Source organism: Erpetoichthys calabaricus, chromosome 15, assembly GCF_900747795.2.
Source record: "Erpetoichthys calabaricus chromosome 15, fErpCal1.3, whole genome shotgun sequence".
NCBI classification, from domain to species: domain Eukaryota; kingdom Metazoa; phylum Chordata; class Cladistia; order Polypteriformes; family Polypteridae; genus Erpetoichthys; species Erpetoichthys calabaricus.
The window spans coordinates 51,383,630-51,399,242 of NC_041408.2; the positions used below are offsets into that span (position 1 = coordinate 51,383,630).

Sequence of the window (15,613 nt, forward strand, 5' to 3'; positions counted from 1 at the left end):
TCATCAAAAGGGAATAATCCTAACATAAGCCTGTTATAGAATGGCCACAAAGTAAAGACAGCGATATTTATAGATAAATGACTTTATGTAACACTGCTGAATTAATGATTACTCTGATTGGTTCACCAGCTTGCATTCACTTTGATTAGCTAAAAGACTTGAGACGTTATAGCAGAGAGCAACAACCAGCCCACATACCCCTGAAATAAGTCTCATTTCTACTACATTCTTGGCAGGGCCATCCTAACAGCATTATAGGCCCCCGGGCAAAGCAGTGCACTGGGGCCCCTACCTACACAACCACTCGGCAAGTTACAACATAAATAGGCTTGTGGGGTCCCCAGACAACTGCCCAGCGTTGCCATGTGTTAAGATGGCCCTGATTCTTGGTCTTTAACAATACTTTTCAGTACTTGTTGAGTTCCTATGTATGTGACATCTGCCTGACTTACTGGGTGCTTGATAGATGGCCAACGTCTTGATCCTTGGTGTTCACTTGACCTTTATCTGGTTTTCGTGATATGCTTGCACAAGTTTCTGACATTTATTAATCCTTTGTTTCCTCTAAGACAGATGCTAGATTTTTAATTATGAAAAGCATATCAAGACACTTCATACACAATAACTGTTACCCCTCATTGTCGATGTGACCCTGGAGTCTCATTGTTCTTCCTCATTTGTCAGCTGAAGACATCGGGGAATGTCTGGGAACATTGGCCGCTGCAGTCTTTGCGCCATTTTTTCCTTTGTTTCTTTTGAGACTCTGTCATCAAACAGGGCTAAAATAGAAGCTCAATAGTTACTGTTGGAATGTTCTGGAAACTCGCAGTTACTGCTTGGATGCTCTGGAAACTTGTAGTTATTGCTGGAATGGTCGAGAAACTCCCCTTTAGGGCTAGAATTGTGTTTTTGTTTTTCCCCATTTAGCCCATTTAGAATTCAATGGAGAAGAACATATGTAGTAACCATACCAATAAAATGTTCAGAATGGAGTGACCTCTTAATGTTTCATTATTAACCTGAAATTTTACAGGTAAGCAAGCTTTCCCTAATGGACAAATTGAGATTTGTAGAGAAATGAGTTAACAGTTATCACTCTTTGCATTGGTTTGTGGGCCACCCTAATGCCCCTTTTCAATGTTGTTTGACACTGCATTATTTAAAACAGCACATCGGATCTTGATGTGGGTCTAGTAAGAGGACAGCACATCTGTCTATGGCCACAGAGTGACGTTCCTGTGTGTTTTTTCTCAACCTGATTCAGGTCTATGACTCTCTTCTTTCATTCTTATTACAGCTGAGCTTTCAACACAAGGTTGGCATCCTTTATTGCAAAGCCGGTCAGAGCACAGAAGAGGAGATGTACAACAACGAGATGGCCAGTCCAGTCTTTGATGAATTCCTCGATTTGCTGGGCCAGAGGGTGCGACTGAAGGGATTCAACAAGTACAGAGCTCAGCTGGATAACAAAAGTAAGACCAGACGGCTTTGGCTGAAATGATCTCACTATCAATTGGGTTTTACTTTTAAAGGAAAATTTAATTTCATTATCACATTATCATAAGGCTTTGAACTTCAAACCCTGAGGTTGTGGGTTCAAATCCCACTACTGACACCATGTGGCCTTGAGGCAAGTCACTTCACCCACCTGTACTCAAACTGGAAAAAGAAAAATGTAACCAAATGAGCCTCAAATGTTGTAAGTCACGTTGGATAAAAGCGTTGGCCAAATAAGTAAATGTGCTTTAGGGTGATTTACATTTACATTTATTTACATTACATGAGCAAATTATATCACTTAAACAGTTTCCAATGATAAGTTGTGGGAATGTGGCCAGTTACTGCAAGCTGCAGTCACCAGTTGTTTTCTCTTCTTACACAAAATTTATATATATATATATATATATATATATGTTTGTATATATATGTTTGTATATGTATTTGAATTGTGTTAAACAGTGGATTCAGAATATGTTTTGACCCCTTCACTTTGTATTGTAGATTGAATTTTAAGTGGGTATGTTTGCCATTTTTGCCTAACAGTCTGTGCCTTTATCCCATAATCATCTTCATCTTCTTCTTCTTTCGGCTGCTCCCATTAGGGGTTGCCACAGCGGATCATCTTCTTCCATATCTTCCTGTCCTCTGCATCTTGTTCTGTTACACCCATCACCTGCATGTCCTCTCTCGCCACATCCATAAACCTTCTCTTAGGCCTTCCTCTTTTCCTCTTCCCTGGCAGCTCTATCCTTAACATCCTTCTCCCAATATACTCAGCATCTCTCCTCTGCACATGTCCAAACCAACACAATCTCGCCTCTCTGACTTTGTCTCCCAGCCGTCCAACTTGAGCTGACCCTCTACTGTCCTAATTTCTAATCCTGTCCATCCTTGTCACACCCAATGCAAATCTTAGCATCTTTAACTCTGTCACCTCCAGCTCTGTTTCCTGCTTTAATAACAAAGTGAAAACATGCTTTCAGAAAGGTTTGCAAATTTTTTAGAAAAATAAAAAATGGAAATCTCTCATTTACATAAAGTATTCAGATCCTTAATTCAGTACTTGCTGGAACCCCCTTGGCAGCAATCCAAGCTTTGGCTCTTCTTGGCTTTGCACACTGAGGTTTGAGCAGTTGGTCCCATTCTTCCTGAAACTCCATTCGATTGGATGGGAAGCTTCTGTAAACTGCCATCTTCAAGTCTCTCCACAGAAGGTCTATGGGGTTTAAGTCTGGGCTTTGCCTGGGCCCCTCAAGGACACTCGGAGATTTGCCCCAAAGGTGCTCCAGCATTGTCTTGGCTATGTGCTTCAGGTCATTGTAGTGCTAAAAGGTGAACCGTCACCCTAGTCTGAGGTCACATACACTCTAAAGCAGGTTTTCTTCAAGGGCCTCCTGTATTTTTTTTTGGTATACTGTTTTACTCCCTGAGGGGAAATTGACTTTTCACATGACCTTTGGGGGTCAGAATGCAGGGACAGCCATTGTTCAGCACCCCTGGAGCAATGTTCAGGTTAAGGGCTTTGCTCAAGTGCCCAACAGAGTAGGATCCCTTCTGGCAGTAACGAGGTTTGAAGTGGTGTTTTGCTGCATTCGTCCTTCCCTCAGTTCTGACCCTGTCCCTGAGAAGCACACCCCCTTAGCATAATGCTACCACCACCATGCTTTTCCGTAGAGATGGTATTAGGCAGGTGATGAGCAATACCTGATCTTCATCTGACATTGTGCCTGGAGTTCTGCCCAAAGAGTTTTTTTTTTTTTTTTTGGTCTCATCAGACTACAGAATGTTTCTTCATTCCCTCCGCATCCTGTAAATGTCTGTTACTCAAGAGTGGCTTATTTATGTCTAGCTACTCTACCGTAAACACCTGATTAACAGAGTTCTGCTGGGATGGTCATTCATTCTTGGATCCCAGCAGAGGAGTTCTGATGCTATGTTATAGTGACCATTGCGCTCTTGGTGACCTCCCTGACCGAGACCCTTCTTGCCTGGTTACTCAGCTGGCCGGACTTTCAGCTCTGGGAAGAAGCCTGGTAGTTCCAAACTTCTTCTATTTCACAATCACCGAGGTTACTGTTCCCCAGGGATCATTCAAAGCTTAACAAATGGTTTGATCTCCTCGCCCTGATCTGTGCCTCACCAAACTTTGATCGTGGGGGTCTACAGAGAGTTCCTTGGACTCCACGGCTTGGTGTTTGTCCTGACATGCAATGTGAATTGTGGGACCTTCTATATTCAGGTACACGGGTGTCTTTCTAAATGATGGCCAAACAAAAGGTGGACTCCAATCAAGTTGTAGACCCATCTCAAGGAGGACTAAAGCAAACAGGATACACCTGACCACAGTTGGGAGTTTTCATAGGAAAGAGTCTAAGTACTTATAGAGAAAAGAGCTTTCAGTTTTAAATTTTTAATAAACTAGGGGGCTCTGCTCACTTCACTCGCCAATCCCTGGGCCGGAGCTCCACGCTAGCCACTTTGCAGATCTCCTGCTTGCATATGGGGAAGCAGATGTACTGTACAATTTAAACAGATTATTTTCATAGGAATTGTTACATATGCATAGTAAAACTATTTTACATTACAGTGAGTAATTAACCATAGTAAAAAGTAGTAAAACATAATAAATTGAAAGAATATTATGTTTCATGTTGCATTAGAGTTATTCGTTGCGTTATATGTTTTCATTCTGTTTGGCTTTAAAATTAACATGCACATACTTTTTAAACTTACACTTTTACTGTGAAATTTAAGTAAAAACTATTTTTTGAATTAACTGTGTAACCGATCAACAATTTTCGCATTAATTCGTTTGACTTCATCGTTTCTCGGTGCTAGGATTGCCTGTGTACTAATTTCTTCTGTTTATAACCCTTCGGAATGAAATTCCTCAATAAGAGTTGGACATAATACGTCTTCTTTTATTGGGAATTTAAAGTGAGGAAAACGTAAAAATTTCTAAGAGCTGAGAGCGCAGGAACTGTGTCTGACAAAAGCATTCACACGAATGAGAGATGTGAGGACCGTGGGAGTGGGCCATTAACCATAAATGGTTGAGAGGAGGGCAGGACTTGAAAAAATCTCTTGGCAATAGTCTCGTCTCAAGATTTTCTTTTTATAATAGAGAGATGTGTAAACCTTTCTGAAAACTTGTGTTCTCATTGCCAGGATGGGGAATAGAGTGTAGACTGATGTGTAGAAATGGCACATTTACCCATTTAAACTTGAATCCACAACACCACAAAGTGTCCCAAAAGTGAAGGGGGTCTCAATGCTTTCTGAGTCCACTGTATATGTGCCAGGATGTGTCTGTTTGTGTTGATTTGCCCCAATATCCGTCAATATGGAAAATAATCTTGATAATAGTAGCTCATGGGCTGAAACACACATCCAGCTCCTTTTTTAAATATGGATTTACCTTTCTAGGACCTATTTCAATATTTGGCAATATGTGGGCATCCATTGGCGTACTCTGTTGCATTGATTTTTGCCGGTAATTCACTTTTTATTAGCTGGCAGGTTCACATTTAAGAGAGCCTTTAAATTCAGTGTCTACCTGCACTATTTCACCACAAGCTACCAAAATCATCAAAACGCTAAAAACATTTGTAGCGTCGCATTGGTTGACCGCAGATTGTGTGTGATTTCAAAGGTGAACGTAATTGTGGTAAGCACCCCAATGTGAAAACCACAAATGATTTCCAGCACCTGCTCGTAACCCTCTTGGGTCTTTTGAGGTCTTACTTGATCTGAAGCGACCAAAGTGTGACTTGTATGTGTTTAACAGCACCCTTTACGCTACTCTTAGCTAGTATTTAGCTATATTAACACCATTTTAGGACTGAGTATTGTTAAAATGGTATTTCTGCATATTATTCACTTTGTATAGAGAAAAACTTGCATTCTAAACATGAAGCTACAGAGCTTATAGGAAGTGTTCACTCCTTTAGAAGTTTTCACAATCTGTTTGTTATGCAATATTGAATCACGTGCAATCGCATATTTTTTATATTTGTAATTAATTTAGGCCACTTCACAGACATCTGCTTCCTCTTTGACCTTAGAGAGACTTTGTCTGCTGATAAGAGTCAGAAAAGTCAAATGACATCCACCGTGATTCAGTGTTGTATAACAACAAAATATGAGAGCGTCCAAGGGGCCAATACTTCTAGGCACTCTATGTAAGTGATAGAAAGTGGGAATATTTGGGCAAAAGTCTTATTGTCAAATAAAACTTAGCTATAATTTATATTCCAAAATACTGAATACAGCGCATGTGAGCTCTACCCAGCAGCAGGTGTGCCTGCTTTTGAATTTCGCCGGCCAAATGTTGAAAACATGCCAGGTGAATGTGCGTTCAACACCCACCACGTCTGCTTGCCTTGAATTTGAAAAACGCAAACCACTCGGCATCCACTGAACAGGTGCAGGCTGCGTTAATGATGTGTCAGTATCCATTTACAGGTTTAAAGCAGCATATACAAATTAAACCGTAAAGGCAACCTGCCCAATCTGCCAGAGGGTCTTTTTTTTTTTTCTTCTTCTTCTTCTACCTAGTAGCAAGAGATATTTGTGTGGACAGATGGTGATACTGAAGCCATCATTATTTTGTATTAAAAGGTAAAACACCCCAACTTGTAGGGCACATTCTTAACAGAGTGTGCACCTGCCTGTTTTTGTGCTTTGTTAAATAGGATCTGTGATGCATAAACATTTATTCAGGTGCTGTTTCTAGCCCCACTGGTTAATTTCCTGCTTTCTCTTCCCCACCCCTGTCCCTCCTTCCCTTGTTTGTGATTTTTAGCTGATTCAACCGGAACACATTCGCTCTACACCACCTATAAAGACTACGAGCTCATGTTTCATGTGTCCACGCTACTTCCATATACTCCGAACAACAGGCAGCAGGTAAGAGTGTGGAAAGCCTGGTAAATTCAGTTATGTATGTGCATGATTATTATGGAAAGAAAAGAAAAAAAAATATATATATATCTATATATATATATATATATATATAAAATATATAAATTTGTTTTATATATTTATATTGTATAAAAATTCCCAGAATTGAACAGTAGCATGGGAGTAGAGTGTAGTTGTTAAATACACCACTAAGTGTCCTGTGCCTGCAAGTGTGGCTAATTAGTCTGCCGAGTGGCATCATGCAGAGGTGACTGAGTGCGTATTTCTTTTGTTTATAATCTACAATCGCACAGGTGGCTTCAGAGATTCCCCCCACCACCCCAAAGCCACCACTTTCAAGATACGATGATGATTGCCTTTTTTCGACATCGAAGGACTTGTTCTTCGAGTTTGAACAGACTGTTAATCAGTGACATTACACTAAACTACTGAGCTCTCTATGGGAAAGCATCAGAAAAGAAAACATTTCTGGGGCAGTGGCAAATGCAAAACAGCATTTTGGATTGTATCACTAACTGGGTACCCCATTTTAATGAAGTCAAAAATAAGAAATAAAGGGTTCAGCGAAAATTTGTGGGCATCACACGTCCAGGGCAGACTTAGCTTGCCACTGCTCTGTAACTCTCAAGAGTCGTCTGTAAACACGTTTCTTCCTCAGTGCTCTGGGATTCCCAAATGAGTGCTGGCTTCTGGTGCCATTGCTCTTTAAATACCCCCCGGGCAAAACTAAAAGTGTCATCATGGCCCATCTCATGAGTTGTCCTCTGATCTTTGGGGGGAAAGTGAAGGAGGCTTACCTCATTACAGCCCTGTAGACGCTCCCTATGCATATTTATGTGGATGTGTATGTACATATATAGATATAGATAGATATAGATGTAGAGATATATATATAGGTAGGTAGGTAGATACTTTATTATTCCCTAAGTGGAAATTCACATACTCCAGCAGCAGCATACTGATAAAAAACAATATTAAATTAAAGAGTGATAAAAATGCAGGTACAACAGACAGTAACTTTGTATAATGTTAACGTTTACCCCTCCGAGTGGAATTGAAGAGTCGCATAGTCTGGGGGAGGAACGATCTCCTCAGTCTGTCAGTGGAGCAGGACGGTGACAGCAGTCTGTCGCTGAAGCTGCTCCTCTGTCTGGAGATGATACTGTTCAGTGGATTCTCCATGGTTGACAGGAGCCTGCTCAGCGCCCGTCGCTCTGCCATAGATGTCAAACTTTCCAACTCCGTGCCTACAGTAGAGCCTACCTTCCTCACCAGTTTGTCCAGGCGTGAGGCATCCTTCTTCTTTATGCTGCCTCCCCAGCACACCACTGCATAGAAAAGGGCGCTCGCCACAACTATCTGATAGAACATCTGCAGCATCTTATTGCAGATCTTGAAAGACGCCAGCCTTCTAAGAAGTATAGTCGGCTCTGTCCTTTCTTACACAGAGCATCAGTATTGGCAGTCCAGTCCAATTTGTCATCCAGCTGCACTCCCAGGTATTTATAGGTCTGCACACAGTCACCTCTGATGATCATGGGGTCCATAGGGGACCTGATCCTCCTGGATCCACCACCAGCTCCTTGGTTTTGCTGGTGTTCAGTTGTAGGTGGCTTGAGTCGCACCATTTAACAAAGTTCTTGATTAGGTTCCTATACTCCTCCTCCACCTGGACCCCTCCCTGGTGAGGTGTTCCGGGCACATCTAATCGGGAGGAGAACCCAGGGAAGTCCCAGGACATGCTGGAGGGACTATGTCTCTTGGCTGGCCTGGGAATGCCTCGGGATTCCCCCAAAAGAGCTAGTTGAAGTGGCGGGGGAGAGGGAAGTCTAGGCCTCTCTGCTCAAGCTTCTGCCCCCGCGACCCGATCTCAGGTAAGCGGAAGAGGATGGATGGATGGACTTCTCCTCCTGCCCACTCCTGATGCATATAGATATATAGATATAGATCTAGATATATACACACACATACACACACACACACACACACACACACAGTGCCCTACATAATAACAGCTTTACTATACCTACCATTGCTATGTCCCTGAAATGGGGGACCATGTGGAAAAAGTGCCATGTTCAAAATAAGCGCAAAAGTCTGCAATGTGCACTTTAATCACGTCTGAATTGTTTGTGATTTTAAACTGTGGAGTAGGGGGTAAATCAAGAACAAATATGTCTTTGTCCCCATCATTCGGGAGGACACTGCGTGTGTGTGTGTGTATGTATACACATACATATATATGTATATACATACACATACAGTATATGTGTGGTTTAGTTTTATTTTTGCATATGTACAAAATCTACAGTATGGATGTGTGTGTGTGTGTGGCTTTATATGTGTAAACAGTGTATGTGCATACAATAAATATTTAACAGTTATAGCTTAAATACATTGTATAGTGTGTGCAGTTATACACCTGAGCATGTGTGCATGCATACACACAGAGACACACACACACACACACACACACACACACACACACACACACACACACACACACACACACAAAGTAAATAGTTCATGTTTAGCCTTTTTTTTTTTTTTTTATTATTATTTTTATAGCTTTATTATGTGCCTTTCCAGCACACCCCTTTAATTGTCACTAGCAGACACCTTCTCCCAGATCGGTTGGTCTGGTGTAAGAAGACGTGTTAATAAACCAACTGCATCTATGTCGTGTTGCCATGGTAACGTGCATTATTTACCTTCCTTCCTGATTAAAACCTCCCCAAGAAGCCGAGTAGATGTATGCTTAATGTGTACCCTAACAAGTGCTATTAATTGGGCTGAGAACAATGCTGTCTGATAATGCTCCAGGTAATGAGTCTAATCTTTTGTCATTGTAATTGGAGTTCCTTACACTGGTGAGTTCTCAAACACGTTTCCAGCTCACAGGCACTAATGACCTCTAAATCCTCAGTGCTTCTTCAGAGCAGTCATGGCCAGTTGCCATGAGCTATAAAACGGTGTTTGGAAAACTTTTGCTCGTCTCAACTGACAACACAGACTTGATCATCACCATATGTTTCATGTTGGGGCAGCCATATTTCTTGAAGTCATACAGTGCAGTTTTGGATCTATTTTGTGCAGTTAAAGGGGCTAATCTGTACTTGTGTGACGAGTGCCGAGTTTCCTCAAATTAATTCACATCTTTCTTCGTGATGTTTAAATAAGACACTCATATTTGTTTTTTTTGTAGGAACTATTTATTGCATTTCTAAATTTAAAATGCGAGTTACTGTACCTCCCCGAAGAAGTCAAGTTGTTCTCCTATTTACAGCTCCTATTCTTGTCTTTCTAGCTCTTAAGGAAGAGGCATATTGGAAATGACATCGTCACCATAGTCTTTCAAGAACCCGGAGCCTTGCCTTTCACTCCTAAAAACATCCGCTCTCACTTTCAGCATGTGTTTGTAATCGTCAAAGTGCACAACCCTTGTTCCGAAAATGTCTGCTACAGGTAAGTGTTATTCAGTAAATCTGAGTGTCCGTTAACTGCACTTCCGTACGCTGAGCACAAGAGTTAAATCCAGATTAGGAGAATGGGTCTGCTGTTTGGATTGAGTTTCTTTCTCCATCTATAGCACATGGGTCTTTCTCAATGACCCTGGAAACAAATGTAGTCCACCACCATGAAGCACCTCTGTGCAAGTGTTTGGTTAAAAGCATTGCTTTCTTTTACCATTATACTGCTTTAGTTTCAGTCCATGGCGGCAGTGTAGTTATACCACTTAGGAACAATCTGTTACATTTCTATTTTACTGTGTTAGATGTTAGCATAGTCCTGACCTGCTTTGAACAGGTAAAGATCTGCAGTGTAATTGTGCCCTTTCTCACCTCGAGACCTGAAGGCGTATTTCTTCTTCCGTTTCATGTCATCACGTTTAAAGGCCCTTCCTTGCCTTGCCATTTTCCTAGTGGCAGCTACATTGGCTGGTTACCACAATGAATCGGCTTATTTAGCATAAAAAGACTTTTCTGTCAAGAAATACGTAACACAAAATGGAGACACGTGGATCTTCTTTTGATTAAATTGCAGTTAAAGTGAACTAATAGATGGACATCTACCCTGTGCTCGTGAGACCCAAGAGGAGAGGCACCAAAATGAAAGGCAAATTAAATTATGTTTTTTGGAAAGCACAGAGTGAGCTGAGTCAGTTCCTCGTTCCACGAGAAAAGCAATTACAGGTGTTTATCAAGTGGAGAGCCTTGGGGTAGCAGAAACTTGATACAAATTCAAGACGTCTGGGCCTGTGCCCTGCCTGCTGCTAGCATTGTTTATCAGGCAAAATAAATGAAACGTGGTATGGCTTGTCTGAGACCCTTATTGTTTGTTTAGAGACCCTCTTCAGAATTGGTTTGAAAATCTATGAAGTGCCTAAAATATTTTATTTCACCATTATTTGTCTGTTTAAGAAACTCAAATTGGCTTTGTTATTTCCAGCAACAATCCTAAAAGCTTTAAAAGTGTAGTCATGGCTGGACGTACACACACACAGGCTAACCCAGACTGCAGCCCAAGACCCCAAAATCTAATCAAGATGTATAAAGAATTATTTGTTCTATGTTCCTCAGAGAGATGTTATTGGCTGATTGAGTCCACTTTAACTCCTTTAGTACTCTCGTACTCCCATTGTTGAGTTTAAGACCACCACACAAAGTGCTCACACAGTCACTGAGAGCGATTCCATGCGGTTTAATAATCCCGTTATCCACAGAAACCTGATTTCAAAAATGCTGTGTTTACTCTTATTCCTGTCTAAGGGAAACCAGAATATTAGTCCTCGAGAAACCGGGTTGACAGTTAGATTTGTGTGTGAGCATCCCGGATATTAGATTAGATAGGATAAAATTTTATCAGGGGAAATTCAAATGCATACAGCAACAGAAGCGTAAAAAACAAGAATACAAACTCACAGGACAGGGAATACGACCAATCAATCAATTGATAAATAAATAAAAATGAACTTAACAAGTATATCAGGTGGAAGCACTGAATTGCCTGATAGCAGTGGGCAGAAAAGACCCCCAGAGGCACTTCTTAGCATACCGTTGGAATGAGCCTGTGGTTAAACGTGCTCCAATGTGGGCGGAGTGGTGGCTCTGAGGCTAAGGAGCTGCGCTGGTATCCCGAAGGTTGCCGGTTCAAATCCCCGTCACTGCCAAAAGGCCACTGCTCTGCTGGGCCCTTGAGCAAGGCCCTTAACCTGTAATTGCTCCAAGGGCGCTGTACAATGGCTGACCCTGCGCTCTGACCCCAAGGAGTATGCGAAAACTACCAAATTCCTAATACAAGAAATTGTATAAGGTGAAATAAAGAACAAAAAAAAAAAAAAAAGAGAGCGCCTCCTGGAGGGGATTTTTCATGATGGCATCCAGTTTTGCCATCAGCTTGCTGAGTGATTCCAGGTTTTGCCCTTGTGATGGAACAGGCTTTCCTGATAGGTTTCTTCAGGCCTTGTGCTTCTTTTGAGCTCAAGTTGCTTCCCCAGTGTGGAGCAACACACTGGCTACTATGGACTGGCAGAACATCTCCTGCTTCAACAGCTTGCTGCACACATCAAAAGACCGCAGTCCCCTTAGCAAGTCCATTCTGCTTTGGCCCTTTCACTGTGTTGTCAGACCAGTCCAGCTTGGTGTTTTGAGCCCCCAGGTACTTGCAGCTCTGCATCAGCTCTTCCCCTTAATTGTGACTGGTCTCAGAGACTTCTTCGTACTCCTGAAGTCCACCACCAGCTCTTTTCTCTTGCTGATGTTGAGTTGTAGGTTGATGTCCCTCTACCACTGGATGAAGTCCTCCATTGTCTTTGCTGTATTCTGACTCGTTTCCATTATTAATGCAGCCTATGATGGACGAGTCATCTAAGAGTTTCTGTAGATGGCAAGCGATGGTTTTGTGTAGAAGGTGAACAGGAAGGGAGGCAGGACAGTTCCCTGTGGTGCTCTAGTATCACACTCCACCATTTCAGCCTCACAAACTGCTGTCAATTGGCCAGAAGATTGTTTGGGCATCAAGATCGAAAGCCTTGAACTTTTTCTCCATTCAGTGAAGCCAGGTGAACTCTTAACTAGATAGATAGATACTTTATTAATCCCAAGGGGAAATTCACAAGTCCGATGTATATAGGCTGAACAGGACCGGAAAAAGTACAGTCCACTGCGGCGCTCCTGTGTTACTGACCACAATGTCAGACCTGCAGTTCCCGAGACGCATATACTGAGGTCTGTCTTTAAGATAGTCCACGACCCATGCTACCAGGTATGAATCTACTCCCATCTCTGTCAGCTTGTCCCTAAGGAGCAGAGGTTGGATGGTGTTGAAGGCGCTAGAGAAGTCCAGAAACATAATTCTTACAGCACCACTGCCTCTGTCCAAGTGGGAGAGGGATCGGTGTAGCATGTAGATGATGGCATCCTCCGCTTCCACATTCTCCTGGTATGCGAACTGCAGAGGGTCGAGGGCGTGACAGACCTGTGGCCTCAGGTGGTGAAGCAGCAGCCGCTCCATGGTCTTCATTACATGCGACGTCAGAGCGACAGGCCAGAAGTCATTCAGCTCACTAGGATGTGATACTTTTGGGGCTGGGGTAATGCAAGATGTTTCCAAAGCCTCGGGACTCTCTGTTCCAGGTTGAAGATGCGCAATGCACAGGCCTTCAGCAGTCATGGCGATACTCCATCCGGACCCACTGCTTTGCTGGCACAAAGTCTCCTCAGCTCTCTGCTTACCTGGGCTGCTGTAATTGTGGGTGGGGGGGGGAACTCTCTCCTATGCTGGTATCAGCAGAAGAATGGGTGGAGGATGCAGTACTCCGAGGTGAGAGTGGGTTAGGGTGGTTAAACCTGTTAAAGTTGTTCATCTGGTTATAGTTAAGGATTTTGTAGTCCGTTACATTCTGTTAGCCCACACAGTGTTTTCTTCGTGCACACACACACACACACACATGCACACGCACACACACACACACACACACACACACACACACACACACACACACACACACAGACCCAGCAGCCACAGGTATAAAACGGCAGAATGATCTGCAAAGATGAATGTCCTGAGGCAAACACTTGGGCAACCGCATTATTCCTTCTCCTGGATGAAATCATCTGTCTCAATATTTCAGAAATTGGTAAAGTGATGTTGATGAGCTGAACATACAGTGCCAAAGTAGCACAATCTCAGGGGTCACAGCCTCCATGCTTGATTCACAATGGCTGTGGATGGTGATGATTAATCTTTTATTATGACATTGGAACATTTTGCCAAAGGAGATCTCCATAAATGGACTTGTGCATGTACATGGGGTGGGTTTTTAAGAAACCAGGCTTCTGCCTGAACCAGGTTATCCACCTTATTTTGGTTTTGTGTGTGCCTGTAAACGCACTCAGTGGCTGAAACACATTTGTACTTGTGCTCGGCCCATTCGATCGGCACCGGGTTATTCTCGTAGCCAGTAGGTGGCAGCGTTTGGTCAATGTCACATGCCTAACAAGTGCACAGTAGAGGAAGTCCATCCATCCATCCACTTTCCAACCCGCTGAATCTGAACGCAGGGTCACAGCGGTCTACTGGAGCCAATCCGAGCCAACACAGGGCACAAGGCAAGAACCACTCCCGGGCAGGGTGCCAACCCACCACAGGACCAGTAGAGGAAGTGAATTGTTTAAATGGTTGTTGAGTGAAAGATTCCTACACTCAATGAGACTCTGCTGATGGAGAAGACTTGCCTGTGATTTTAAGAGGAAACGAAGGAGAAGGCCAGGTGTCCACATTTTCCATGTTTTCCTGCGTTTTGTTTCATTTCGGCCGGTGCTATTCAGAATTTCATTCCATGAAGTTGTCATCACTTGAATATCTTTGTGGTGACAGGGAGAGGAATCAGACAGGTGCCTGAGGTGTCGCCTTGGTTCTGCCACCAGACTCTTCTTCAGATTCATTATTTTGGATATGCGGCATTGCGTTCACTTTGCTGTGCAATGTGTGGCAAAAAACCTTAGCGCACCAGAGCTGCCTGGGGTTCAGGGGGTTGTCATGGGGGCTTTGTAGGGTTGGCCCATATCTCTCCGTCTGATGTCATTCTTAACTCTTGTCACTCACACAGACACGTTAAGTATCAAGCAGGCTTTACGTGTCTGTGTACTGTGTCAGGGTGAGTGAAGTACGCGCTATCAGAAGGTAAAGTGTGTGAAGAAGAAAGTGAATTGTCGTGTTAATAATAATAATGATAATAATTCATAGGGACAGTTCGTCAGAAACGGATACTGACACTAGCATTTATAGATTTGTGGTATAGTGGTAGTGAAGCATACAAAGGTGATGATTTGAAGTATGACACCATTTCTGAATGTACCTGTTGTGGCAAAAATGCTGGCCCACTTGCAAAGCTGCTCTTGACTGGATCTCCAATCAGACAGCAGAATTTCAGTTTGCTCATGAGGGACAGCATGTTAGACGTAACTGAGTCTGAGCCCAAAAGACGTGCACAGCAACTGTTTGTGCAGCAGACAGAAACCAAATTACGCGTGTGTGTGTTGTGTGGGCTTATGACCAGCTGCTGGCTTTTCAGATTCAGATTTATATTGGAAGGGTAAGTACTAGGAGAAGTGGGGTGGTGGGGACATAAGAGAGAATAAGAAATAAAAAATGACCAATCAAGAGAGTAGTTTTGGAGGTATGCCATCACAAGAGTGTCAGTGTGGACGGCATCAGGTCTGCAGGAGTGGTGGCTGTTGAGTTTGATGGTGCAGCGGTGGCCAAGGATTCTCTGAAGACAAAGTACCAAAGGAGTTCAGTCTTCGTCTCAGGTCACTGGGTAGCATCCATGTCTCGCAATTGTGTAACAAGACAGGAAGCACCAGGACTCTAAAGACTTGGACCTTTGTTCTTTTGCATTGATTTTGGGAGCGCCATACACCCCTTTCCAGCGACCTCATGACTCCCCCAACCCATGCTCTCCCAATCCATCTACTGACTAAATAGGAAGAGTCACCAGAGACATGAATGTCACTGCCGAGGTAAATAAACCTCTCGACAAGGTCGACACTCTCTCCACAGACGAACACACTGCTGATGGCTGTGCCCAAGAGGTCATTAAACGCCTGGATCTTGGTTTTTATCAGGACACTCGCAAGCCCAGACACTCAGACTCCTCACTCAGTCACTCCAAGAGCCCTGATCAGAG

The 15,613-nt window shown here is 43.0% G+C and overlaps 1 protein-coding gene across 1 annotated transcript in view; it reads left to right on the top strand.

Moving 5' to 3' along the window:
- LOC114665665 (signal-induced proliferation-associated 1-like protein 2) overlaps nucleotides 1–15,613 on the top strand; it is a 310,605-nt gene that overhangs the window by 171,000 nt on the left and 123,992 nt on the right. Inside the window, 3 exon segments of the mRNA XM_051919363.1 lie at nucleotides 1,298–1,472; nucleotides 6,305–6,408; nucleotides 9,731–9,888. Coding sequence (XP_051775323.1) covers nucleotides 1,298–1,472; nucleotides 6,305–6,408; nucleotides 9,731–9,888 — 437 coding nt within the window.